Source organism: Calidris pugnax, unplaced genomic scaffold (genome assembly GCF_001431845.1).
Source record: "Calidris pugnax isolate Ruff unplaced genomic scaffold, ASM143184v1 scaffold198, whole genome shotgun sequence".
Lineage (NCBI taxonomy): Eukaryota > Metazoa > Chordata > Aves > Charadriiformes > Scolopacidae > Calidris > Calidris pugnax.
The window spans coordinates 375766-402934 of NW_015090925.1; the positions used below are offsets into that span (position 1 = coordinate 375766).

General features: G+C 47.2%; 1 protein-coding gene across 1 annotated transcript in view; it reads right to left on the minus strand.

Annotated features, from left to right (window-relative positions):
* Positions 1 to 11645: 11645 nt before the first annotated feature.
* FAM20C (family with sequence similarity 20 member C) overlaps positions 11646 to 27169 on the minus strand; it is a gene marked incomplete at its 5' end in the record, with an annotated part of 48833 nt that continues 33309 nt past the window's right edge. Inside the window, 7 exons of the mRNA XM_014951356.1 lie at positions 11646 to 12797; positions 13866 to 13925; positions 14023 to 14104; positions 14694 to 14803; positions 15380 to 15560; positions 21981 to 22096; positions 23864 to 23956. Coding sequence (XP_014806842.1) covers positions 12545 to 12797; positions 13866 to 13925; positions 14023 to 14104; positions 14694 to 14803; positions 15380 to 15560; positions 21981 to 22096; positions 23864 to 23956 — 895 coding nt within the window. The remainder of the gene's footprint in view (positions 12798 to 13865; positions 13926 to 14022; positions 14105 to 14693; positions 14804 to 15379; positions 15561 to 21980; positions 22097 to 23863; positions 23957 to 27169) is intronic.

A 27169-nucleotide genomic window follows, 5' to 3' on the forward strand; every position in this document is an offset into this window, starting at 1 on the left:
TTCTCCTTCCTGGTAACTTTTGGCTGCAGATGAAGGAATACATTAATCACAGAATGTGACCTGATCTGAGGCAGGTTTAGGTTTTCAACTTCTAACAAAGTCAGAGCTGGGAATTCAGCGGAAAAAGCCTTTTGAGTCACAATATATGGCAAACTCATGTTCAGGACAGATGGTATTTTCTAAAAGTAGCTGTTTACTCCTAGAATTACTCTTCTTCCTTCCTGTGGCATTTCTTCCTCGTTCTGTGGTGCTTCTGCCCACAAACTTGTCTTTTTCAGCATATTTCTGGTGGCAACTTTAACGATCTTTAAAAAAAAAAAAGCTATAAAAAAACCCCTCTCTCCCCGTCTTTGTTTTCTTACCTTCATGTTCCTCTCTGGCAATATCCTGTCCTAATTATGGATAAATGCACAATATTTAGTTATTTTGGAAAATGCCCTTTGTCTTCTTATAGGAGGTATAATTAGCAGCTCAGTTCATCTTGCTTTTTTTTGTTCAGCTAAATGTCACGCTCTCTATTTGTGTTGTTGCCTTTGTTTCCGTCTAAGTAAGGAAATCAGGAATAGATGGCATAGAGAAATAGATCTTCTTTAGTTTTCTATTGGAAAGCCGTTTCCAGCCGCAGTCTCCTCCTTTCCCCCTTGGCAGAGGAGCCTGTCTCAGGTGGCTGCCACTGTCACCTCTCCCATCTGACAGACCCCACCTGGTCCTATGTCCTTTGTAGACCAGGAGCCCTCAGGATTTGGCCAGACAGGAGCCGTGCACAGGGCTTGGCCCAAATCCTTAGACCCCTTATGGGGCAGAACTAGAGCCAATTAAACACCTTGAAGGTGCTGTTCTGTGTCAGCCTCATAGTCCTCTGACAAGACTGGGCTTTTGTGCTCCTCGGTCACAATCTTGAACTTTAGATATTATTTTTTTCCTATTTAAACCATATTTTCTTCCAGTTCGGGCAACGCTGACTTTCCACTGGTACTGTGTTCATTAAACTGCCTCTAAGTCCACAGCAGTGTTCAGAAGTGCTGCTCATTAAATCTTGGAAGGCAGAGAACCTTTCCTCTTGTATGTTGGAGAGGATGAAAGCACTCGCAAAATTCTTCCTTATAGAAATAAAAATAGTCCCAGAAGCAGAGCTTTTTTTTCCTTCCTATTCCACTCAGACTGCTCTGCTAATGATGGCAACTAATATTGTCTTATGGCATTTCTGGTTATATTTACCATAACCCCAGAATAATTTAACGGGGATTTTTCTCTTCGTATAATTAACCGACATCCTTGCTCTAGTGTTTTGTTGGTGCCCATCACCCTGGATTCAACGCTCACTTCAGAAGTAAAGCTGGAGATACAGATGCTGAATTTTTCACTCTTCACAATGCTGAATTTTGTTTTGTCTGGGTTTAGGCTTTAACTCTACACTTATTATAAAATCAAAGATATCCCAACTCTCAAATTATGAAATTGCACTTATTTTAGGGATAATGGAACTGCAAGTGTAGTTATTAACTTGTTTGCGCATGAGGGAGAGAAAAAAAAAATTAGAGAATTAACTTTGGTACTGCAAAAGAAATATGGAAAAAAGTGCTGGCTTCAGATGAGAGGGAATGTGTGTGTCTGAAAAAACGGAGCCAAGCGGGAACCTGCAGTGCCAAACTGTTGGCAATTAATCCCAGCTCACCAGGGCCTGGAAAGCAGATTTTCAGCTGATATCTATTACACAGCACCCTGGAGCAGGCGGGCAGCAGAGCTGTCTGTGAGGGGGGAGTAAATCCCTGGTGGCACGAGTCAGTCAGTCCCACTGGAGGTGCCCAAAGCCTCGGCTGGGTGGGAATAAACTAGAGCAGAATAATAACAGTTTTCAGTTAAAACATTGCAGAGCTGCTTTTTAGGAAAAAATTGTGTTGATGAACATCTTCCGCGTTTTCTTCTCATTCTTGTCAATTTTTCTTCTGTGAAAGAAAAACTCTTCTCCTTCCTACTCCTTTGACTGCTGGTCTTTGAAGTGCTATTTTTCATAACGGCTTTGTTTGATTTTTCAAAGAAATGGTTAGGCTTTCCCAGATGGTGCAGGGATTGGGATTTCAGGAGGACACAATATTAATTAAAAAGAATGTTGAATATATTGCAGGATGCTCTTGCTGCTGAATTTCTAGAGGAAGAATTTGTCCATCTTCCTTGCCTGAGTGGGACCATCCTCCAGGACTCTTCCCAGTGTCCCACTCCTTGTTTGGGTTCAGTCTTACATCGCCACCTCTACTTTATGTTGCTGAAGTGAAAGAAGGTAAGTTTTCTATGGAAGTAGTTGCCTTAGACCTACTCAGGTTTTCACCGTCACAGCCTTTTAATAACCCTGGCCATGTAGAGCTCCACCAGTCTGTAATGCTGCTCTAAGGATAGGAAAGAGCAGCCTCTTTCATTCACAAGCACCAAGCACATCAGGGCAGCCGGGCACAGAGGGAGGGTCTCATGAGCAACACTTATTTCCACTATTGTTTATGCTCACGCCAGAGATTAATCTCTTTTCCCACAGCAGAGGATGACTCTGATTTATTTCTGTCTGTGAAGGGGACCCTACCCGGGGCTCTGGCTCTGCGCAGCCCTTGCAAGGACATCCACTTGTCAGTTCATCGTTTGAGTTTGATTAAAGGGTAGTTGTGATGAGCAGCCCCACTTGCTTTGTGTCTTCTGCTCTTTTGTGTTGCTGTTAACACACACTTAGCACCCGCTGCGTCAGAGACCGGCCCTTGCCTGGATGCAAAGCCAGCTGGACTCAAAAAGGGCCTTTTTAGTGATTTCAGAGGACCTTGGACGCAGCCTCTGATCTGAAGTATCATAGGCTGGTAGTTATAATAATTTGCTTTTTCAATCACAGGAAACTCCATGCTTCTCGATACAACCAGCTCAGACAAATACATATTCAAGCAAGAGTGCACCATAGGTGGGAAGATAAATATAATTGCACCCAATTTTGCACTTGCACTTGTCCTCTAGGAGCTAAAACGAGATTTTTAATATACTTATTATGAATATGTGCATCTGCTCTGCCATTTTTTGCATAATGAGCACATTCCTGATACTTAAGGAATTAGCTTCCTCTCTATCTCTGAGATAGGCAAAATGAGGCATGCTGTTATTCATGTATTTATTTATTCATTCATTATTTTTTTGCCTGCAGCATACTGGGCGATCCATCTTGTACGCAGGAAAACCCCGGGGGCTATGGAGAAGGCTCAGCATCCAGCTCTGAACTCAATTAGCACAAATCTCATTCTATAAATTAGACCACGTTGCGGAGAAAGGAGAAAACGCGGCTCCTTGACAGGGGGAGAGAGAGAGAGAGAAATGCTTTGGGACAGCTGCCTTCAGAAAGGCTGGGAGGGGGGTTATGCCTCCCCCAGCCCTGCTGCAGGACAACAAGGGGCTCCAAATGCCTTTTCCCACATCATGGGTTCCTCCACTGAGCAGAGCCCAAGGTGGCAGCGATAGATACGGACAACATCAGCCTCTGCTCCAGTGTCTGCAGCTCAGACATGAGCCTTCCCTGGAAGGAAAGCAACTCTTCTTGCTCGAGCGAACCAAATCAAGAGCTTTTATTTCCCCCTTCAATGACTCAGAGGATAGTTCTAAAAATATGTTGTTTTCCAAGGCAATCCTGACACTATTCAGCCATCGGGAGGTGCACCCACAGCAGCTCAGGCGCTGGGAAGCCATCAGGAGAGCACCTCTGGGGTGTAACCCTGCAGAATGACTTATGTCCATTATGAGGGACACAAATCCCTTCCCCAGCCTGTCAAAACCTGCTCCACCATGGCGGGACGTGCACCAACCCCTCTGGTGAGGCCAGGTTCCCAGGAAAACACCACCAGCTCATGGATTTGGAAATGCTTGGTGTTAACAGATTGATAGAGCTGGTATTTTCCTGCAGGTGACATGGGAAAGCAGATGTGATTCGGACCCTGGGGGTTGTTGTACCCCTCTTAATGAGCCCATCTACAGCCGAGGCCTCACCCCCACTTGTGCCTGGAGAGAGGGGAAGGGGGTGCACTGGTTCTACAGCACAGAAGAGGTGGGAGTAGGAGCTGCTCTTTACACCTAACTGATACCCGTGCACTGCTGACCTCTTAATGACTTTGCTTTATTTAAATAGTGGCCCTATTTAAACATGCTTCCCTGTTATACATAACTTTTTAAACTCTTTTTTTGGGTTCTGTCTTAATCTGTGCAACTGCAGTGGTCCTCGTTGTAGTGAGAGATCTCTGGTCCTGGTGTCTCTGCAGCTTTGCGCTGACCGGTGGTGCTCAGGGGCCCAAATAGCATGGAAAAACCACCACAGCTTTAGGTGTGTCACTACAAAGGGGTCTGAAGGCTGAGGAACGATGAAGAAGGTTGTGGCCTGGCTGAAGTGGTGCCTGAAAGGTGAGTTCCCCCCATCCCTGGCAGCAGAGGGGCTGTGAGAAGGGGCTCCAGGGCTGCTGGGGATGCTCTTAGACAGCAACACCCCCACAAGTCATCTCTGCTCGGCCTCCGAACCACCCAGTCCAGGGTGCAAAGCGTGCAGACCTGGTACATAAGTGTCTGAACCTGTTAAAACGCTAATTAGCATGACAGGCTTGAGTTGGACACTCTAATAGGAGAGAGGATGGGTGAGATGCTCTCACAAACGTGCAGCATCTCCAGCTGGTCTGTGTCCTCTTTGCAGCCCACACAGGAATGTAAAGTCCATACGTTTTTCTTGTGCTTTCTCGGCCTCCCTCCCTGGCAGGGAACATTTATTTTCACCTGTTGCAAAACTGAGCCCCGTGTAAATAGCTGAGGGGTTACTGTTTAACCAGGAGCCGCAGGTACCACCACCAGGTCAAATAAAACACTGCTGCAACCTCTAAGGTCTTTTAATTTTTAACATCCTTATTTCCAGGGTGTTTCTCAGAAGCTGAGGGGGGCGGCTCTGGACCACCCCCCCCCTGTGGCTGCTTGGGGCTAGACCAAAGAAACCTGGAGCCGTGGGGGAGGTTTCCAATAACTCCACGAGATGAGGTCCTCTAGCAGGGAAATCCTGACCATTTCTGGTGAGTGTGGAGGCTTCATGCCGTGGCTCTGCCATTGCCTCTGCGAGAGGTGAAAAGAAATCCGCTCTGGGGACCACACATCCTGAACACTGCAAAAACTGTTTTTCCACAGGAGAAACCATTTAAACACCCGAGTCACAACATGAGTTTTCTCACCTTGTTTTGGCTTCCTCAGAGAAAAGAGCTTCCTTCCACTTCTTGCAGCAAACCCGAACAAAGCCACCAGGCTCCTCGTGCTTACCCTGCTCTGAACAGCTGAGAAGTTCCTGTAGGACAGGAGGGAATCAGGGAGAATCAGCTGAATTTCTAGTTACTTTTTTTACTTCAGCAGTTGCCAACATACAGAAGAAAAAGGTGTAACAGGTACCACAGCACAACCGCCCCCTCCAAGCACTTGGGTGTTGGAGAAATGCTGAAGGACAAAACCATCAGTTTCAGTGCACGTTTCAGGATAAAGACAGAAGTCAGGAGGATCTGCAGGTGCTGAATTAGTATGAATTGGGTTTTTCTTACCAATTTCTTGTGGGTTTCTTGTGCCAACACCACTTGCAGTCCCTCCTGATGAAAAAAAAAGCAACAGAATTTAAGGAGCAAAGTTCAGCAAAGCTTTTCTACACACACAGAGGCAGGGTCTTCATCTCCGTGCAGGCATGGAGAGTGCAGAAAATGGCCTCAAATGCACCCCTCAGGTGGACAACGGGGGTAAAGCACTGGGTCAGGCTCTTGTGAATGTGCTCTGGAGGAATATGTGGTTTCCCAGGAATTATCACAGAAGCTCCTACAGAAGCCTGCTCAGAGTGTCACAAAGTGGGGTCTCTGTGGGCACAGCCAACGTAAGGGAACTTGCTGCAAGCGGTTGGGTCTGAAGGACACTGCCAGCATTTAAACAAAACTCCAATTACAATGCAAAGACCTGGCTATAGATGCCTCAATTTATAAATAATGAGTTTTGGAGTTCATTCAGGCTAAAAAAGCATCAATTAAAAATGGAAATCCAGTGCAAATCAGTGAAGCAAACAGTCAGAAAAGTAGAAAGAAGTTAAACAATAATAATAAATTATTTAAGCTTTATAGCTAAGAAAGCCATGAGAAAGTCAGAGAGACTATTCATCTGTAAATGGGGCAGTGAAAGAAGATAATGGGCCTAAATTCTGCTTCTGTAAAACTCTCACTGACTTTGCTGATTAGGAAGCAGTTGCTTAAAGATCAGCAGAAGGGGTTCTGATTTGGTCTGGGAAACACTGCGAACCCCCCTCCATGGACAGACCAGAAAAGCTTTTTATCATCACTATTGATGAAGTGCTGCCCGTGGCAAAGATTCCTGGTGCTTCTGTAAGAGGTTACGTGACTCGTTATGGTGAGGTTTTATCATCACAATTGATGAAGTGCTGCCCGTGGCAAAGATTCCTGGTGCTTCTGTAAGAGGTTACGTGACTCGTTATGGTGAGGGGCTGAGGAGGACACGCTGGAAGGGAAGCTGCTTGTGATTCTGGAGAGCCCCATCTTCTTAGTTTACAGATGAGAAGATTTGTCCTCCGTTTCTGAAGCTCAGCCTGAGCAGTCAGGGCAGTAAAAGCTGTTCCTGGGTTGTGTATCAGTGTCTGTGAGAGAGGATTCCACCATCAACTTCCCTGTGACATTCTGGGTTTGTTTTTTTACCCCCCCACCTGGGCTTCCTCAGATGAGAAGATTTGTCCTCCGTTTCTGAAGCTCAGCCTGAGCAGTCAGGGCAGTAAAAGCTGTTCCTGGGTTGTGTATCAGTGTCTGTGAGAGAGGATTCCACCATCAACTTCCCTGTGACATTCTGGGTTTGTTTTTTTACCCCCCCACCTGGGCTTCCTTCCTTCCGTTTTGCTGGCAGCTTTATCTGTCATTTGTCATTTAGCTGCCCACGAGGATTCAGAAGACCCAGGCAGGTTGTAGCCCTGGCTTGATTTATGGCCCCTTCTGCTGGTGTCCAGGTGCTCCAGCAACCTCCAGAGATCTCTGTCCTCCAGCAGCCACCTCCGGGGGGACACACAGCCCTAGTGCAGCACCAGCAGCTGGAGGGGTGAGGTTTTAAATCGTCCATCTTTTGGGCAGGATCTATCTCAAGTCCCCCCGGGATGTATTTTGAAGTGATGTCAGGGTCAGCTAAAGGGTGTGGGTGGGTTTGTCCATGTGTCTATCAACCGGTGGGCACCTTTCTAGAAGCAGCAGCAGAGGAATTCACATGGGAGTCCTAATGCCATTTCTTACCGTGGCCAGGGCACGACGACACCCAGATTCCCACCTTCACACAGGGGGAGGCCGCCCTGATCCATCACCCCAATTTGCAGATGTTCTGCTGTAGCTGAAGCTGCCAATTCCACCCGCAAGTGCTGGGGTTGGAGCTGGGTCTGGGTGCCATGTGTCTATCAACCGGTGGGCACCTTTCTAGAAGCAGCAGCAGAGGAATTCACATGGGAGTCCTAATGCCATTTCTTACCGTGGCCAGGGCACGACGACACCCAGATTCCCACCTTCACACAGGGGGAGGCTGCTCTGATCCGACACCCCCAATCTGCAGATGTTCTGCTGTAGCTCAACCTGCTGATTTCACCCACAAGTGCTGGGGTTGGAGCTGGGTCTGGGTGGGATTCAAGGCATAAAGAGAGTCTGCTTGTGATGGGAGAGGGGCTGGGGGGGATGAAGGTGGTTTGAAAGAGGGGAGCTGATCTCCCAGCACAGAACTCTCCATATTGTGGGTTGGACACAAATGGGGGTGTTCCCCCCCCCATCCTGCTCAAACCCCCTGCTTCTTCATGTGAACTACATCAAACCTGCAGGAACAAAAACCTTAGAAAGCATTTAATACCTCAAAAAAGATGGAGCAGCAGAGAGCACATATTCCAGCAGCTCTTGAAGACAATCTCGAGCCACAAACTTTCTCTCTGACCTTGCACTGAAGGAAGGTTCTGGTACCACCAAACCAATACCCTCCTGTTTGCTTATTATTCATTTTCACCCCAACCAGAGCTGGTCTGACCTCAGTTCTCAGCTCTTTTGACCCACCAAATTGAATTGCTTTCAATTTTTTTCTAGACAGCCCCCAAAAGCGTTGGATTGGTACTTTCCTGATGCAAATGTAGAAGGAAGCAGATAATTCAGTTTGATCTGGTCACAGACTGAGCTATGGCTGGAGGCTACCTATGAATCACTTCAAGCATGAAAAAATATTTTCAAGAAATCCAGCAGCTTCTAAGCAGTAATAACTTTAAATTCCATGTGAAAACTTGTCCCAGGCAACTCAACATTTCCCTCAAACACTCAATTTACAGCTTAAAAACCATCTTCCTTGTGCATGTTCATTTCTGCATATTAAGCCCCAAATATTTTAGTAAACAACCACTGGCAAGAAAGTCCATAGAAACACCCAAGATCTGGAATAATTTCTAGAAAATGAATTTTGTAGTCCTACACTCAGTACTAGAGGAACATTTTCTCCACCAGGATGCAAATTATCAAGGCTCTAATACATGTCCAGCCCCAAGCTGGAACCTCAATGGGCTTTGTCTGGGGCCACACGAGCCTGGGGACAGTCTCCAGGAGGAGTTGGATGGTGAAGGGGACAGTGCAGTTGCTGCAATAGCAGAGGGCAGGACGTCCCCCTCAGAGCTACAGGTACCACCTACAGACCCACCAGCAGGAACCAGAGTATCCTGTGGATGCTCCTCCCCTGAAGGCCCCACAGGACCAGTTCATTCCCAGTCCAGCCCCCAAAGGCACAGCCAGGCTGAAACCCCAGCACCCTCCTCCCACGGGATGCTTCTTGCTGCTGCTCCCATCGTGACTTCCTCCGGGCTTGGACCTCCAGCAGGGGCCCTGCTGACCCCAGCACTGGTACCCAGTGCAAACACTGAGAGCTTTTTTTTTTTTTAATTTGTGCGAATTCTCTTTGATGCTTAAATAACAGAAAAAACAGCAAACCAAAATGAGGCTCTCACCTGAATTACTCTGGAGAATAGAGTGAGCTATTCTAGGGTGTCAGATACAGATGTAATTAGGTGATTTTAGAAGTGTACTATCTATTTTTATCTGTTATTTATTGTGCATACTATATTTATTGTGCTGAACACGTTATGCCCCAATAGACTACACCGATTTCTTGGTATGTTTTTCCCTGCGTGCTGCTGCTCCACCTCTTTTTGAGATTGGGAGATAAAACCCAATTGGATTCTGCTGTTTATTTACCTTCTTAGAGCGAATCCGTTTGTCTGTGCGGTAGGTAGGGCTCCTGGGGAGCTGTTCCACCCTGCCACACTAATCCTCCTCATCGCAGGAATTACTGACCCGATGTGCAGACACAGCCCCTCCAGAGCCACCGCCTCACACCACGGGGATCTGCTGTCACACGTGTGTGACAAAGAACAGGACCTCTGCCCCCCAAACCCACCCTCTCCTCCCCACCACGGCCCCCCAGAACAGGCAAAGCCACCCTCAAGTCGTCCCCGCTGCCAAGATGGCCAGGCAAGCCCTTGGTGGCTGCAGAAGGATGGATTTCACCCCAGGAGAGCAACACCCTTTCCCTAAAAAGGTGCAGATTTACCCCAAAAGTGCAGGTTTCCCCCCGCCCCAGGCTGTAGGAGCCATCCTCAAGGCTGCCTTAGCCCAGGAGCTGAAAGGCAGAGCCCCCCCAGAGCTCCCTTCCCATCAGTCGTGCCCACACACCCCTGCCCACGGAGAAATGAACCACCAGAACAAGACAAGAATTCCTTTCCCTTCCCAAACCTGCAGGAAATTAACATGAGTCAAAGCTCTACCCACCTGGCAGTGGGAACACAAACACACCGGAGCTTCCTGGGAGACACCCAGCAGCAGCTCCACAGCCTCTGGAATTAATCAGCCCTTCCACTTCTTCAAATAACCCCCAGATCAGCCCCGTGCCCTCACGAAGGGCCTGGACTCAGCTCTTGCCATCCCCTGCCTCAGCACTTTAGGGTCCTGCAGCTCAGGTGGGGTCAATTCACCCCAGTTTCTCACCAGAGACCAGCAGAAAGGAAACCTCTCCCACCTCTTAGCTCCCTTCTTCCAAGATGCTGGCATGTCTCATCCCAAAGAAAAGCCTTCCCTTCAGTTCTTCTGTGTGCCTAATTGAGGACAGGGGACGAGAATTTTTAGGTGTAGAGAGCAGTAGCACAGAGCTTGTGAGGGGGGCATCAAAGCTCAGGAAAGGAGAAAAAACAGAGACCTTACAGATGGCAAGGATGAGTGACCTCTGGTTAATTATTCTCCAGAAACACTACTAATCCTGCATACAGACATTCAGAATCAGGTTCATAAGAGTGAGTTTATGCCCCGGCAGCCCCCACAGAAACCTCCAGTTTGACTCACCCTGCCAGAAGCTCCTGACCCACAGCTCCTCCAGGACAAAGCCCTGGGCTGCCCTTACTCCACCAAGAGCAGAGCCGGGGCAGTGATTTAATAGCCCCCGCCTGCTCTCCTGGCACAACCTCATCATGAGAAAAGGCTGCACCTGCAGGAAAACCACAGCCAGGCATTAAGGATAAAGCAAGGATAATGTCATCCATTTCACCAAGTCCTGAGGTTTTTGGCTGACAGAGAGAGCTGCCGTGTGAGTGCTGTGTTAGAGAGAGCATCCTCACGGCCACCGGTGCGTCTCGGAGAGGGGAATTTCAAAAAAAGCCATGGGGCAACCCAGAAATTTTTCAAGTTCATGGACACTTGTCTAATCCGAGATGTTCTGATGTCTTTGCACATCACGGCTGTTAGAGCTACGGGAATTTGAAATGGGCAGTGAAATAGTAAAAGACATATGTTTTTCAGTGATAATGCATCAACCTCAGAAGCGAATGAGACTTCATAAAGCAGCTCTTTCTCTCATTCATAATTCCAATCTGCTGAAATGCCTACATTTAGTCTATCTGGCTACAAGCTTTTCAAGTATATATATGTTTATAAATCCCTGAGACGAAAGACATAAAATGAAGCAAATGACAGACTTGAATTATAGTTGTGATGAATATTGTGATAATAAATTCTCTGCTCGCCCAGAAGAGTGGTGAGGGATTCCTTCTGGACCACACTGTGTTTTCACCAGTCAAAACCAGCCGCTTGTTCAATTTATAGCTTGCTTTTGGGCTGCAAGTCTCCACACACATTACATGAACTCAGCTGAACATGATTCAGTGCTATTTGGTGAAGGAAACCACATTTCTAGAGAATTTAGGCTGGGATTTTCTGGGCTGTGCAAGGGCTTTTGCCTCCCAAATCCAGGGAACTGATGTCCCTAAATCCTCTGGGCGGTGTGTCACGGCATCATCTTTTCGAGGTGTTTCTCTACAGCGCTAATTGGGAGAGGAAGATGCTGAAATGACATTCAAACCAGTGCTTTTGTATGAAAAATGAGCCATTTCCAACCCCACGGTCCTCACCGGAGCTGCCAGTGCATTAATCACCAACTCCCTGCCCCGGCTCGACCGGCTCTGGGTACAGGAGGGGGTGACAATTCAAACAGCTACTTCTGGAACTGGTGGCTGCTGCTCCCACCTTGGCTCTGAACCACATTTCCAGGGAAAAATGAATCCATTCGGACGCGGCGGCTACACGTTTTGCCATATCTTTATTGCACTTTTACCACGTCGCAAACAATTCCACAAAAATGCTGCAAAAGTAAGCCTAGAGCTGCCGAAAGCAGCTTTTTTACCCATATATGTATATATTTACACAAAACTATCAAAAGCAAAGTTGAGAAGCAGCAGCTCGGCTATGATAGTCTAGAAAGATAAGAGCTGCCACCTCCTTATGGACAAATAGTACAACTTGTCATTTTACATCACTTTGTAAAACCAACATTCAAGTATTCCTGTCAATGCACAATTAGTGACATTCCCTTCCGGTAACCACTGTTTATTATTATAATAATTATTATTTTTTGCCTTTAAAAGTTCATAATGCCTTAACCCTTTAAATGCTGAGTAGCTGGGAGGGGGGGAAAAAAGCATTCAATTTAAATAAGATACAGTGGATTAGAGCACTTAAAGGGTTAACACAAAGTACTAAGTGGACCGTCACCACAAATAAAGTGTGAGTCACAGAACTATGCCGTCCCTCTTAGTTAAATTTGGTAGGTAGGTCTGGGGTTTCATAGATATACCATATATAAATACAAAATATTAAGTAAAGGCCTCCCTTCTATACAAAAAGGACAGGAGGTGTTTGGCTGCAGGACTGGTGTCTGTCCGTGATCTGAAACTCTTCATAATCTCTCTTTAGGAACTAAGGAAAAGCATCACATTATTTTTCTTAATGAACTAAGCCTTTGCAGAGTCTACACTTTACCTACTTTGGGAACAATTATATCTCATTTCTGAATTCACTGAATTCACAAAGTGGCATATACAGTCTTTTGCAAGACTTTTTTTTTTTTTTACGTTTTTTTTTTTTTTTTCCTTTTTGAATCTTCGTTACTCGGCTGGTAAAAACGTAGTCCTGCCATTTCACTACCTCTCGGTCGCAACAGTGTTAACATCAGCGTTAAAGTCATTTTCCACCACATTGTCATAACCATCCTTCTCTATGCAGTCACTAACAGCCTTGAGGACAATCCGCAGCCGCCGGTCCATCGCCTCCAGGTGAGGCTCATAGAGAACGGGAGCGATTTTATCTTTGAGTAAAGATTCCTTCATCAAGAGACTGAGCTTGTATTCCTCCTTGGCTAACAGCTGTAATCGCAGATAGGTGGACTTCCTTATTCTAGGAGAAAAAAACAAACAGGCAAATCAGTATTTTCGTCAATATTGGTCTTGTCAGGGCTAAAAGGCTTGTCGTCAGCAGAGGGGTAACTGTGAAAACAGAATCACAGAATGGTATGGGGTTGGAAGGGACCTCTGGAGATCTGCTGGCTGGGATGCCCAGAGCCTCCACAGACACAGAGCTGGCCCTGGGTCCCAGCTGTGCAAAGCTGAACCTCTAAATGTCACAGAATCACAGACTGGTTTGGGTTGGAAGGGACCTCTGGAGATCTGCTGGCTGGGATGCCCAGAGCCTCCACAGACACAGAGCTGGCCCTGGGTCCCAGCTGTGCAAAGCTGACCCTCTAAATGTCACAGAATCACAGACTGGTTTGGGTTGGAAGGGACCTCTGGAGATCTGCTGGCTGGGATGCCCAGAGCCTCCACAGACACAGAGCTGGCCCTGGGTCCCAGCTGTGCAAAGCTGACCCTCTAAATGTCACAGAATCACAGACTGGTTTGGGTTGGAAGGGACCTCTGGAGATCTGCTGGCTGGGATGCCCAGAGCCTCCACAGACACAGAGCTGGCCCTGGGTCCCAGCTGTGCAAAGCTGACCCTCTAAATGTCACAGAATCACAGACTGGTTTGGGTTGGAAGGGCCCTTAAAGATCATCCAGTGCCCCCCCCTGCCCCGGGCAGGGACCCCTCCCACCACACCAGGTTGCTCCAAGCCCCCTCCAACCTGGCCTTGGACACCTTCGAAAATCCTGACTGTGGGCACCCTGGAAAGCCCTCGTGAAGCACTCGAAGGGGCTGGGGACAGTTTTCCACTTGATTTCAGTGTGACATTTATGTTGTCCTACTAAAGCCTCTCCCACAGCAGCTCCTGGCCACGTTCCTGCAGGGTCCTGGTCCCAACAAGGCACCGACGTGGCAGTGCCAGCACTGGGGGCTCGCTCAGGTTGGGCTCAGTGGCCAGGACCCCAGCATCTCCTCCTCCCCCACTGTGCAGTGAAAGAGTCACTGGAACACCCCACTCTTGTTAGTGGAAACAGCCGTATAAAATGGGAAACAACTCCAGAAACAAACCTGCAGCACTGGTTTAAAGGCACCAATATGGAAAGTTCATCATGGGAATATTTTCCAAACCTGTTAAAAGATAAAAGCAAGAATATGACAAAGGCTGTTTGAAAGGCTAACTTTTTTCTTCCCCCCCACCCCCTGAAAGGTTATTAAAGGTATTTACCCTCTTCCGTTATCTAAGTGGATAATAAATGTTTCATTTCCGAACTTCTCAAAGGTTTCGTAGTGATGTCGATCCATGTTACCTGGGGAGTAAAGAGAAAAAAAAGCACTGAATGAACCTTCCCAGCTGCAGCAGAACAGCTTCACACAAGGCTGTCTCAGTGGTAACCACTGAGTTGGCTTGGAATTGGTCACTATTACCTGCCTGATAATCATTATTTTACTCCAAACAGGCTACGTAGACAGAAAAACCTTCCTGATAGAGAGAACCGTGGCCTTTGGGACCAAGCAGCACCTCTTTTGGACAGTTTACAGAGGAAGCAGCAGGGAATACTACGGCGTGTGGGGTAATGAAGGTCCCTGCCCTGTTCACTCCTGGGGAAGCACTCACTAAAGCAAACCGTGAAGCCCTTGGCTGCTGTGAAGGACCAGCCTGACCCCATCCATCTCCGCTCTGTTTCTCAGCGTCTCTGCTCCTTTCCTCTGTGCTGATGGGAACACACAACCCCAGGAATCTGCATTTTTCTCATCACCATCCAGAACTGCACACACAGAAAATGCAGCTCCAGCCACGCTTCCGCAAACTGCTGAGCTGTGCAGAGCGGGGTGGAAAGAAACGGTTCTTATTCTAATTAAATGTTGCATTTAATTTTTGAAAAAGATGAAACATACCCATTAGGAAATCAAAAACTGTCATATCCATTATATCCAGAATTCTGGTCCCACTGTCATACGGAGGTGTTTGTTTAACCTCTTCACAGTAATCTGGATCAACTTCCCATCTGGAAAAAAAAATATTTTGATATTTTATGTGACATACAGAGCTTACTGAGTATTAAAAAGAAAATAATAATGTTATTTTGCAAAGATCTAGTTGTATCATGTTTGATTGAGGGCAGGATCAGGTAGAGGCAGCAAATTCTTCCAGCAACACAGGCAACTGATACAGGTCATGACTGATGAAAAAGGAAGCCAACGACAAGAGTGAGAACTCTCTGGCTAAGAGCTTCAGGGTTCAGGAGACCAGCTGCACCATCGGTCCTACCATGAAAACACCTGAGACTTGCTGGGGGTGGCTGGGGGCAGGGAATCTCTCTCCCTCTGACAGGACTCAGGTCCCTTTGCATCCTCCAAAGCCACTGGAGGTTCCTGTCCCACCAGGGAATTACACCACTGAAGGCCCTTCCAGGCTCAGGACCATGTGAGGAGCTCCTCACAAGTGTGAGTGAGTCCCTTCCCAGGACTGGACCCACTGAAGACAGGCAGATGCTCTCCTGACCCTCAATGCTTTACATCGGGCCAGGGCAGTAACTGCAGAATTGTTATATTTTTATTGTCCTTTGGTCCCCACTACTCACTCTGCTTTCTTGCGCTTGTGGTAGGAGCGTCTCCAGGGGTTTCTCCAGGTTTTCCTTTTAGCTAAAGACAAATCGGGCAGGAAAGCGGCCAGAGAGCCCTCGATCTGGTCCGGCTTCCCACACAGGGCGTGCTCCGTGGAGCAGTAGTAGGAGCATTCCCCATAGAAACAGATGTTGTTGGCTGGAAAATAAAGGAAAAGAGTTTTACAACCTACCCTTAAATTGCTGTTCAAGAATTCAGAAAAGCACCGATTGATGTATGAGCAGGAATAAATCTCAGACCCCAAACCCAGCACCACAGAGTTTTCTTCCACTGAAACCACCAGAAATACGCACATTTTGGTGGCTGGGATCACACCCTGTGCTGAGCTCTCTGTGACCATTTCCAGTCTGTTTTTATTCCAGAAAAAAAAAAACCAATTTTTTTTTTGTTTGTTTTATCCTTTTCCTTCTCCTTTCATTTTGCCAGGCAGGTACACCCTTTGGGATCTATTTGTTGCCCCAGGCTGGAACCCCAAATCCCACAGCTGAACAAGTGCCCCGTGCCCCAAATTAAGGCACCTTTGAAAATCTTGGCTCTTTTCTTTAAGAACAGACAACAACATTTCATTCATTTACTTGCTGGTAGGAGAGGAACTGGCAGTTTTCCTAAGGAGAACTATTTACCATGAAGACTGACGTGGGGGTGTGTGGAAGGTGGAAATGGTGCAGATGGAACCCTGTCAGCACACAGCCCAAGCACAAATCTCTTCCTCCACACACCACGTTACTCCAACAGCTACAGAAAAAGAACCCTCAGGTGGTTTTGGAGCGTCTCCTACCTTCAAACCTCCCAAAGCTGCCACCATGAATTTCTGTACCAAGAGGAACACCCACCTCCTCACCAGCAGCCCCTTCCCAGGCGGATTCCCTGGAGGTGGGAGAGGGCAGCTCATCCCAGTCCCCTCCAACACTGGGCTATGAACAGGAGCACAAAGCTCGTCTTCTCACTGTGCTACAACTCTTCTGACATTGCTTTACGCACATAAAATGTCATTAGAGGAAGACTCTGCCCTTTCCTCACAGTAATGCACGAAGCCGAGAAGTCACATTGCTCCTCAGTTCCCCACAAGGCCTCCAAATTCAAACCCTGCTCCCAAGCTCCTCTCCCTTTGGGCAGGATCAGGAGAAAGCCAAAGCAGGGCTGCCCAGAGCACATCACTCAGGAGCATCCAGGTGGGGCTTGAAGATCTCCAGAGAAGGGGACTCCACACCCTCCCTGGGCAGCCTCTGCCAGGGCTCTGCCACCCTCACCCCAAACAAGTTCTTCCTCACATTGGAGTGGAACTTCCCATGGTCCAGTTTGTGCCCGTTGCCCCTCGTCCTGTCACTGGGAACCACTGGAAAGAGTCCGGCTCCATCCTCCTTCAACCCACCCTTTAGGTACTTGGAAGCATTAATAAGGTCTCCCCTCAGCCTTCTCTCTTCCAGGCTAAAGAGCCCCAGCTCTCTCAGCCTTTCCTCATCAGGGAGATGCTCCAATCCCTTAATCATCTTTGTTGCCCTAATCACAGGCTGGTGCCCAGATGATCCTGCAGGGAAGCCCAGGGGTGGTGGCAGCGGTGGCATTTGCTGCTGCTGGGGCACAGGGCCAGCCCGTGAGCTCTCTGACACTCACCAGCCACTCGCCCCATTCCTCCCACTCACCATTTCCCCACCAAGCCCCATGACCTGCCATGGTAGCCCATCCTCCCCATGACGGTAGGATGGCTCCTGGTGTTCAGACAGCAAACACAAACCCCACCAGTGTGCTTCTCGGGGAAAAGTGACTTTCAACAGCAAAGCTTTTTCTGTGGTACTTTATCTGCAGGGCTCCTGTCGGATTGCTGGGGTAGCGGAGGTGAAAGGATGCTGTATCCCATGGGACAATTAAAGAAATCAGCTGCTTTGATTGATAGGGAACAGACACCCTGGTATGCCTACCCTGGTTCTTAGGCAGAAGTGAGACGAGGTACGAAGCAGCCTGAATTCTCTGGGGAAACATTCAATTTTAAGGTTTTGTAAAGATGCAAAAAAAAAAAAAAAAAAAAAAAAAGAGGTACCAAGTATAGAAAAAAACACAGTTTCTCATTTAAGACTTCAAGGTGCGGCAGCAAAGCCTCTTTGGAGCCTAAGTAGGTGACCCACATTCTGCAGAGCGGGCTGGGGGGGATTTCCAGCCAGAGCCCAGTGCTTCACCACGATCCCGGGTGAGAGCAGGGTTTGGCTCCCGAGGGCAGAATCCAGAGGGAAAGGGGAGGTGAGGTCTCACTGGACCGTGGTCCTTCTCCTCCCACTGAAACTGCCCGGCCCACGGGCTCCTCTCAGAGGTGCTTCTGCACAGACCCCATCCCTGAAGTGTCGGATGGGCACGGGACAAGCAGCTGCCAAACCAGGAGGGGAGGGGTGTTGGTACATGTGAAATGTCCAAACCCTGAGCATCTGCAACAGGGAAGCTCCTCCCTCATTAGAAATCCAAACTGTTTCCCCAAAGCACTAGAGGCCAGAGAATCCCGGGCCATGTCGCAAAGGTCTGATTTTCATTATCTGAGGCTGAAAGGACACCATCCATAATGAAATCCACGCAAAAAAAATCATGGTCTGGTGATCGAAACTCCAATTACAACAATTAAGAACCTCATCTGCACATTTCCTGTGCGTCATCCCCAGAGCCAAACAATAATTCTTCTCGGGAAGAAAAGGAAGACGTGGAGATACCTTCGAGCGAATTGCTTGGCAGAGCAGTTCTTTTATTGAGCTTTGCATGACTGGTAATAGAGGACATTTAACAAGCCTGTGCAACTGGAGAACTGGAAAGAATCCTGAATATTTGCTAAAGCAATGCATGAAAAGATCTTTCTTTTACCTGCTCAAAATAATAGCTAATTCAGAATTGCTATTGTTTGCTGAGAGGGGAAAAAAAAAATCCATAATCCCCTGGAACTGGTTAATATGAACAAAAACATAATGCTTACTAGCTGTGTAACATCGATTTCTTTAAGCTGCTGCCTCAATTATTTCCAAAACGAAGGCTGACATCATTAATATGTCTCTTTTTTCCTAGCAAATTACCATTCATTTGTAAGAGTAGCGGGGCTACTGCAGTCTGCCCTACTGCAAAGGATATAAAATTAATTTAAATAATTACTGACCTAATTCCATTTCTCATGTTTAGTCCAAACTGCCTGGAAGTGCACTTTTCTGCAATCTGCTTTCCCTCTGAAGGCAGGGTAATGCACGGGCAGACCTGTGCCTGCAGCCATCTCCCCTTCCCAACGGAGAAGGGACTGCAGCCTGCTCTGGACCTGCATCTGCCTGAAGCTTCCTGGCAGTGACAATCATAGAATCATCGAATCACAGAATGGTTTGGGCTGGAAGGGACCTTAAAGCCCCCCCAGTGCCACCCCCTGCCCTGGGCAGGGACACCTCCTACCAGACCAGGTTGCTCCAAGCCCCCTCCAACCTGCCCTTGAACCCCTCCAGGGATGGGGCAGCCACAGCTTCTCTGGGCAACCTGGGCCAGGCTCTCACCACCCTCACACCAAAGTTCTTCCCGAGATCTCGTCTAAGTCTCCCCTCTTCCAGTTTGAAGCCATTACCCCTTGCCCTGTTACTCCATGCCCTGGTGAAAAGAAGCCCTGATTTCCAGGGAACAAGTGCGATGGCCCAGGCGTGGAGGTGCAGTGAGGTTTCTTCTCACCTGCACCGGTCCAGGGAATAACACGGTGCATTGATGAGTGTCATCAACATCTACCCTCTGAAGGGGCTTCCACTGCAAACAGTGGTCTCCCAGCCCGAGGGGAAGAGCTTTGTACAAGATCAGTAACATTTAGCGCTTGCTTTAATTTCCAGAGATGCCCATGGGTGCGTGGAGAGGGACACACCACCCGCAGACACAGTGTGTCCCCGTGCCCCTTGTCCCTGGGCTCTGCTGGGATGGAGATGCAGAGACAAAGCCACCCCAAAGGCACCTGAGGAGCCTCAACAGCTTAATGCGGGTGCAGGTATCCCTACGGCAAACCTCAATTTGCCCGTTCTCCCCCAAAACCAAGTCACTTTGTTGCCCCTCAGGGGACAAGTCAGCCCCTGCTGGCCCCCCCCGGGCTCCCAGTCCCTCCCCAGGCTCCACACCCTCAGCTTTTCCCTCTCCTGCCCTCAATCCGCCACTTCTGCTGCCTGCCAGGCTTGTGGATTCCTTTCCAAATGCCTAATTTAGGACCTTTATTACTTTTTCATTAAGCATTAATTAATGCCTGCCTCTTAAGGTCAGTATGAAATCCAAGGCGGAGGTTGGGCATATGTTAATGAGAATCCAGCTAATTAAACTGGGGACTTGCAGGGAAGAACTCTGACAAGTAACCAACATGTTTTAAGCAAACTATATTGATTTAGGAAATGTAAAATTGAAAGAAAAATTAATTGCTTAAGCGTTTTATTCTCCAGGAAAGACTGATTCATAGTTAATCAAATATTTTAATTGAATTTATCTGAGGCCTCTAAATAAATTTGAATAAAGTATTATGCTTGGATCATCCCTTGGATGTCTGGAATTTCATAATGACCAGATAAAGATCTTCATCTGAACCAAGAGCCTCCACTCTGCACGGCTGTGCTCTGCTGCTCGGTCCAGCTCTGTGATTCACAGAAATCACTGGAGTTCACCCCTCAGCCCTGGCACACAACCCGGGGAGGCTAAAAAGCAGCCAAACCTCCTAATCCCTCTCTTACTTGCTAAAACGGGAGTCAAATGGCTTGGATTTCAAATGAGCCCAAGTGCCCTGCGCACGTAAACGGGCACAAGGTGGTTTTGCCACCTTTTGTGTGTGCTTGTTTGCCTACAAAAAAATCAAGTGAGAGAGACAAAGAGGGAGAAAAAGTGACAGAGGCACCAGCGGAGTGCTGGCACATCAGGTTTGGGGAACACGCTCACCCAGGACTGTCCCCACTGTCCCCACGACCGTCCGTGTAAAAGCAGAGCCCTCATCACACGGGGTGTAAGGGGAAACCTCTGGTAATTGTGTCCTGTGTTGTACAACTGCAATTAACAACTGTCTGCTCAACTGTGTGTCCTGCAGAGCTGAACATAAATACGAAGCTAAAAATAACAGCCATAATAATGACTTTATTGGTGATCACAGAAGTGTGATAAGCGCTGTAAGAGAGAAAGCTCTGCAATGACAGGGCCCTGCTTTCTGGCCAACAGCAATAAATGACAGTTACACTGGGAGAAATGGTAATTACGTCTTTGGATCTTGACTTTAGGGATGGGGGATGAACAGCTCCTGGGCAATGGCACAGGGAGCAAGGGCAAGGAGCTCCCTGGAGATTCCTGCTCCACATTCCCTGTCCAACACACAACAGCCCGGGCTCAGCAACGCGTGTTTGTGGGCAGCTGAAATAATATGAGTTAAACTCACTGGAACATAGAACTTTACGTTGAACGTTTCCCTATATATTCTTTCCCTTAAGAAGATACTTAAGCCTGTACTTTTGTGCCTTAACTTGGAGCCTTAATTTCTCCACCTCAGCATCCCAGATGCTAAGCAGAGATGACACCTCTTTCTCCCACCCTTTGCTCACCTTCACCAGTTCCAGATGTATGTTCTGGTGAGCAGGGCACGGGTTTACCCTGTGTTTCTAAAATTCCCACCCTGAGGAGCTCCATCCTACACACACCTTCACCAGTTCTAGATGTATGTTCTGGTGAGCAGGGCACGGGTTTACCCTGTGTTTCTAAAATTCCCACCCTGTGGAGCTCCATCCTTGGGCTGGAGCCACCAGACATTGTGAAAGAGGGAAGAGTAACAGAAACAGAGAGTGGTGTGGGCTCCTGGGGTCAGCCCTCAAAGCAAGACCAGGACTGGGGACAATTGAGGTCCCTTCTGCTCTGGCCTCTGCCCGGTGGAGAATTTGAGCTGGAAGCAGGGTATGTTACACCTCTATTTGCTTCATTTTTTTTCAAACTCCTGTGGGAGAGTGGTGGCTCCTGGGGTCAGCCCTCAAAGCAAGACCAGGACCGGGGACAATTGAGGTCCCTTCTGCTCTGGCCTCTGCCCGGTGGAGAATTTGAGCTGGAAGCAGGGTATGTTACACCTCTATTTGCTTCATTTTTTTTCAAACTCCTGTTGTAACAAAACCTGAGGTTCACGACTCTGTGAAAATTAGGTTTTGGTCCCCCAGTCAAACCTGAGAAATGACCGTGTCTGACCAACAGAAGTGACGGATCACATCGCAGCAGGAGAAAAAGTCTAAATAACTAATGGGGTAAGTAATAAGGTTTTGGGTAAACTGAGAGCAACAGAAGAAATTGCTTTAGAAATTGCTCTACATAAAACATTTGTTGAATACATTGGTTTTGTGAACATAAAAGCCTGTCTCTGCGGATAATTTGTCAAGGGGAAAAGGCACTCATTCAAAACAATAAAGTCTTTTTTGCAGGCTGTGTCTCCACATTTATTTTTATTCAAAGGTTTAGAAGACAGTTCTGTTAGAAATACCTGAGCAATTAAGCAATCTACACATTGTTCCCTTAAGTACGTGTTCGGCGGCATAGAAAAGAATATAGTGTGATTTCCAAGGCTACCTGGTGAGATGAAAAACGTTCTCCAGAGTTTCTTGTCCCGGGTGACGTCCCGGATCTCTCTCGTCATGTTAACCAGCCTGCCGGCAACCGGCGGCACGCGGCGGAAATCCAGGATCCTGCAAGAGAGAGCAAAGAGATAGGTTAGGTAAAGGATTAAAATGGAACGATAGCAGTAGGTTTTAGGAAGGTTCATTACACTCTGAAGGCACATTTATCTGTGGTCTTTAAGGAGCAAAAAGCCCATCAACTTTAAACTGGATAATCCCTCATATAATATATTACAAAATATGCTCTGAATATGATCAGCTCTGACTTGCCCACGTACTATGGAGCGGATGCAAAATACAGGGGTATGGAGACACACACACTGTTCCAGGAAACAATGAGGATCTGTAGAATTCCAGAAATAAGAGACAATAGAAACTTGGTTTTGAGTTTGTGCTACCTCAGGATTGTAATAACCTGCATTTTACTCACCAGTTTTTTAAGTGACTTGAGGAATGGGATTTCAGCCTCTGTCTTCCAGAAACACCGTCTAACAGTAATTTATATTTTTTTTTCCTGACAGTCTTAGCATTTGTTTGATTTATTTGCCCCTGCTCCTCTCTGATTTAATACCCTTACAGCAACCTAAACAATCTCCCTCAGACTACAGATTTTCCCACAGGCAAATGCTGGGTGAAGAGCCTTTCTCTACCCTAAACCCCCACCTTAGTAGATCATTAAAAGCTCCCTACAAAGCATCGCTGTTAGATACAGCAAAAGAGCAAAGTCCCCACAGAAAGCCTCCCCATAGGTAGAGTTTTTATGTCCGCTGTCTGCTGATAAGCTTTTCTGTGTTGGGTAGCAACTGCTTTTTCTGCTTAGTGTGTGGTTATTTAACAAATCTCCCTGCAGGAACTCCATTAATGGTTTTTCCTACAGCACCATCTGCTTAAAATGGCAATATAAAATATAAAGCAGAAGGAATCAACGCCAAGGTCAACACCAATAAAATATAGAAGATCCTTGAAGGATCTGACCAGGGTGGCTCTTGATGGCCAATCTACCTTGTGTCCCCACTGGTATGTACCCTCATCCCAACGCCAACCCTGAAGGTAGCAAGACCACACGAACCCCCAAATCACCTGTGGCCCCAAAGCTTCAAGCTTTTGAAAAGCTGTTTCTCGGCACTTCAGGGTGTGAAAGACGCTTCAGTTCTTACTCAGCCACTGAAATGCCACGGTTTCCAGCCATACTAATTCATCACTAATTACTAATTCCAGCTCCTAATCTGGGCAGGCTGGGAGGGCTGCAATCCCTTCCTAGTGTTGGACTGTCCACCATATCCTGGGGGATGTCTTCAGCTCAGAGGAGCAGGGAATGGCCACCACATCCCTCCCCTTCCCACGGCCTTGTGGCCTAAAGACGTTCCTGAGATGGGACGACCCCATAACTCCCTCCCCACCTCGGTGACTCCCCCCACAAATGCTCACACCATTCCCCACATCCCATGTAATCCCATGTAATTCCCCACATCCTTGAGCTGATTGGGGTGAGCCAGAGACCTGTCACACTTCTGTGACATGTTCCCCGGGAGACGGGCCCTCTCCACATGCCCTTCGGGACCACAGGGGACATTCATTTCTCAGCTTCTCTTCAATAGCATTTCTCTTTCTTTTTGAGAATTACTTATTGCCAGGTTTCTCATTCCCAGAGCGAGTTGCATTTCCTAATTATTAATCTACCCTTTCATCATCTGCCATTCCATTTATTCATGGCGTTTGCCCACCTTTGTTCCATTTTCCCCGTTTTTAGAAGTAATTCATTTGCAGGGCTGGCCAAGTGCAGAAACTTATCACAATATTTCCACTTTTCTTTTACTGCAAATCCATTTTACTTGCCTGTCCAAATGAAATGCTGCTATTTCTGCATTATGTCTTTCATAGTCTGAGAAATAAAAAAAGTCAGGCGGGGTTTCTTGTTCCCTGGTTTGTCTGCAAAGAAAAACACGGAAAGCATTTTAATGAAGGGTTAGCATTTCTAAAGAGCAGTACTCAGTCATCAGCCTGTTATTCACGAGTTCAGTATTGTTTGCTTAATGGCAGGCCTTTACATACTTCATGTGTGCCTTATTTGCCAGGTAACCTTCATTTTAACTTTTTTTTTAAACCACTGTAACAAAAAAAAATAGGAATTTGAGACTTGTGCACACAGGCTGCTGTCACAAAGCTCTTCCACTCTAAGACTCTCGCTCTATTTAACAAGACCTGTTTTATCACTCTCAAACATTTCATTAGTGATAGCGGTGAAGACAATGTCATTTCATTAAATTATCATTAACTGTAATTATGAAATTTCCAAAAGTAATAACATTTTTCTTTCATCTGTGGCAGCCATGCAGCTCCTCTCTAAAGTATGACTCTCCCTTTGTATTACTTAGAGCCAAAAGTGACATGTTTTTCTCATTTCAGAAAAAATGGGATCATTGCAGTTTGACGGCCACGACACATGTCATGTTTCAAAGAACACTAACAAGACCGTGCTCCAGAGAGGATGCAGAATTTGTTGTTTCTTCAGTTTAAGAACCAATAAAAAATGTCATTCTGATGGAAATAGAAAGGCTAAAGCTTCAACACCAAACTCCACGAAAAATAGAAAGCCCTAGGTAATGAAGGAGCAAATCTTGGTCCCACTTCAGGCAATTTCCAGTCCTGATGGCGTTTGGATGGAGCACAACCCAGACAGTTGACCAGGACAACGCCTGGGCCCCACCTCAAACGGCCTCATGCCCTATTTCGAAGCCTTACACAGGAGATAAGCACCACAAAGCCCTTTTGCAGAGCATCTGCGAGGGAGGACACATCCCCAGCAGAGGAAAACAAAGCTCTTTCTCATTCCCTGCTGTCACAGGTGGCCAGATGACAGCTCGTGCGTCACCCGTGCTCCACACTGGCAATTAAAGTACAGTTTCTACACCGGGACCTCATTGCATGAAAGGCTTTGGGGTGGTGCTGGTGCAGATCTCAAGCCTCTGGAGAATTTGCAGCAAGTCCTAATTACGGGGCTTGTTGGGAACCCAAAGCCGTGTCCACCCACGCTCATTCCCACAAAGACCACTGTGACTACCAGGACCGGTGTCTGCCCACGAGCCTGTCTGCATCCACCTGGCTGAGGAAATTGCATGAATCTCATGTTTTTGACTATATGAAGACTTTGCTCGGGAACGAGCAGGGTCTGAAGGACTGACACCCTCACTCAGACAATCTTCTCTACATTAACATCTTGGCGAGGTACTCTGTCTTGCCCTAAATGATGAACTACCACCATCATAGAGACAACATCAAGATATTTAATTTGTGTCCAATCTAACTCAAGGTCAGAGGGGCCTCCAACACCTTAGTGATGCTCTGGCCAAAAGAGCACTGACCACTGGCACAGTAGTGGTCACGGAGGTGGCCAACCCTTAGCACATGCCCTGTGGCTGCAAATGAAGAAATGAGCCCTGAACGTAAATTCAAAGGAAAAGATTAACATATTTCTGTTGGGCAGAAAATTACACATTTGTGTATAACTTTCCCTCCCCTCCAGATTTTAAAATAGTTGATTTCTTCAACAAACCAAGAGAGAAAGATTCATCCCAAGCTTTTGCAAACTTCACACATATCAGCACAGCTGATAAGTTGCAGAAAGTATTACTAATTAGCTAATCAATGCCATCTGCTTTTTTTCTCTCCCAAAGACTTTACACAAATCCTGGCTGTTCCTTTACAAGAAAATCTTGCTCCAGAAAAATCAGGCTTCAATAAGGGCTAGATCTCAATCTTGTCCCCGCGCAGCCGTAGCCCCAGCCAGCTCCTCCTCATCACGTCTCCCCCGGGGTGCTCTGGTCCCTCTAATTTCACTTTTCTCTTTGCTCCCTGCCACCCCCGGCAACGGCTGGGGATATTATTCATCTGTAAGTAAGCATAGCTGTCCTGCAGGCTTAGACTTGTTTGTACATATTTCTCTCCTGTCATAATGTATTATTAAGTGGCGGCGCACCCTCCTAGAAGATCGTGAACTTGATTGTCCTAAAACCTTCAAAATTGGACACCAAATCCACACCACAATGTAGACAATGGAAATACCGGTGGTTTTTGAACCTGGCTATACATCATGAAACAAACTCCCAAGTTTATTCGGTGCTTCAGGTGCTTCCCTCTATTTATCTACAGAAAAAGGCTTTCCAGCCATGGTCCCCATGATCCATGCCCCCATCAAACCATTTTTATCAGAGCTAGGTTGATGGTTTGGACCAGATGACCTTAAAGGTCCCTTCCAACCTAGACAATTCTATCATTCTATGTTTTAATTGCATTTTAAGGGGAAAAAAGCCCCAACCCCCAAGTTATTTTGGCTTTTTTCTTTTACCTGATGGCTACTGAAGGTTATTTTCTAATAAAATGTCAGAACTAATGAGATATTTGAGCAAACAGACCGATATGCCGGACCCTCTACAGAAGGGTGGGCTTCTGAGGGACAATAAATGAGAGCAACAGCCAGAGGTCCTGGTGCCAGCAGCACCATCTCCCAGGGTGCAGGACACGGGTCCTGCTGGCGGGGGGAGAGGAGTCCTGGCAGCACCTCTTATTTTGCAAACAGTTGGAATCTGGTGATCCTCTCTTTGGAGAAGGATTTGGCAGATCTTTATACCGGCAGGCAGGGAAGCTCTGGAGGAGAGACAGATGGAAGTCTGTCGATACTGCACACAGTTAAAAATTACACAGTGGCACCAGCCCAATTACGGCACGAGGAAGAGACGGATCGGGACGGTAACACTCGTAGAGGAGAAACAGGAACGAAGGGGAAACCAAAGCCCCTGGAAATTTCCTCACCGCGGTGCAACTCGGAGAAAATCTGGGAAGCAAAGAATGAGTTCAAACATGCCAGGGACATGTTTGCATTCACACAAGACACGATGCCACGGAGTCCTGATCCTGTGGCCAGAAACACGAGTCACGCTCCCAAAGAGAAGAAACAAAGCTGCTCTGATGAATGAAGGGCCATGAATAGATGTGGTGAGTCAGCCCCACTCGGGCTATGGTCGGGACCTGCTCTGGTCCTCAGCAGTATTTGGATAAACCAAGGCAGTGATTTGCGTGCAGAAATAATTGCAAAGCCTCAAGCGTTTCTTAAATGTTTCTGTAAACATTTTTTTGGCCAATTAC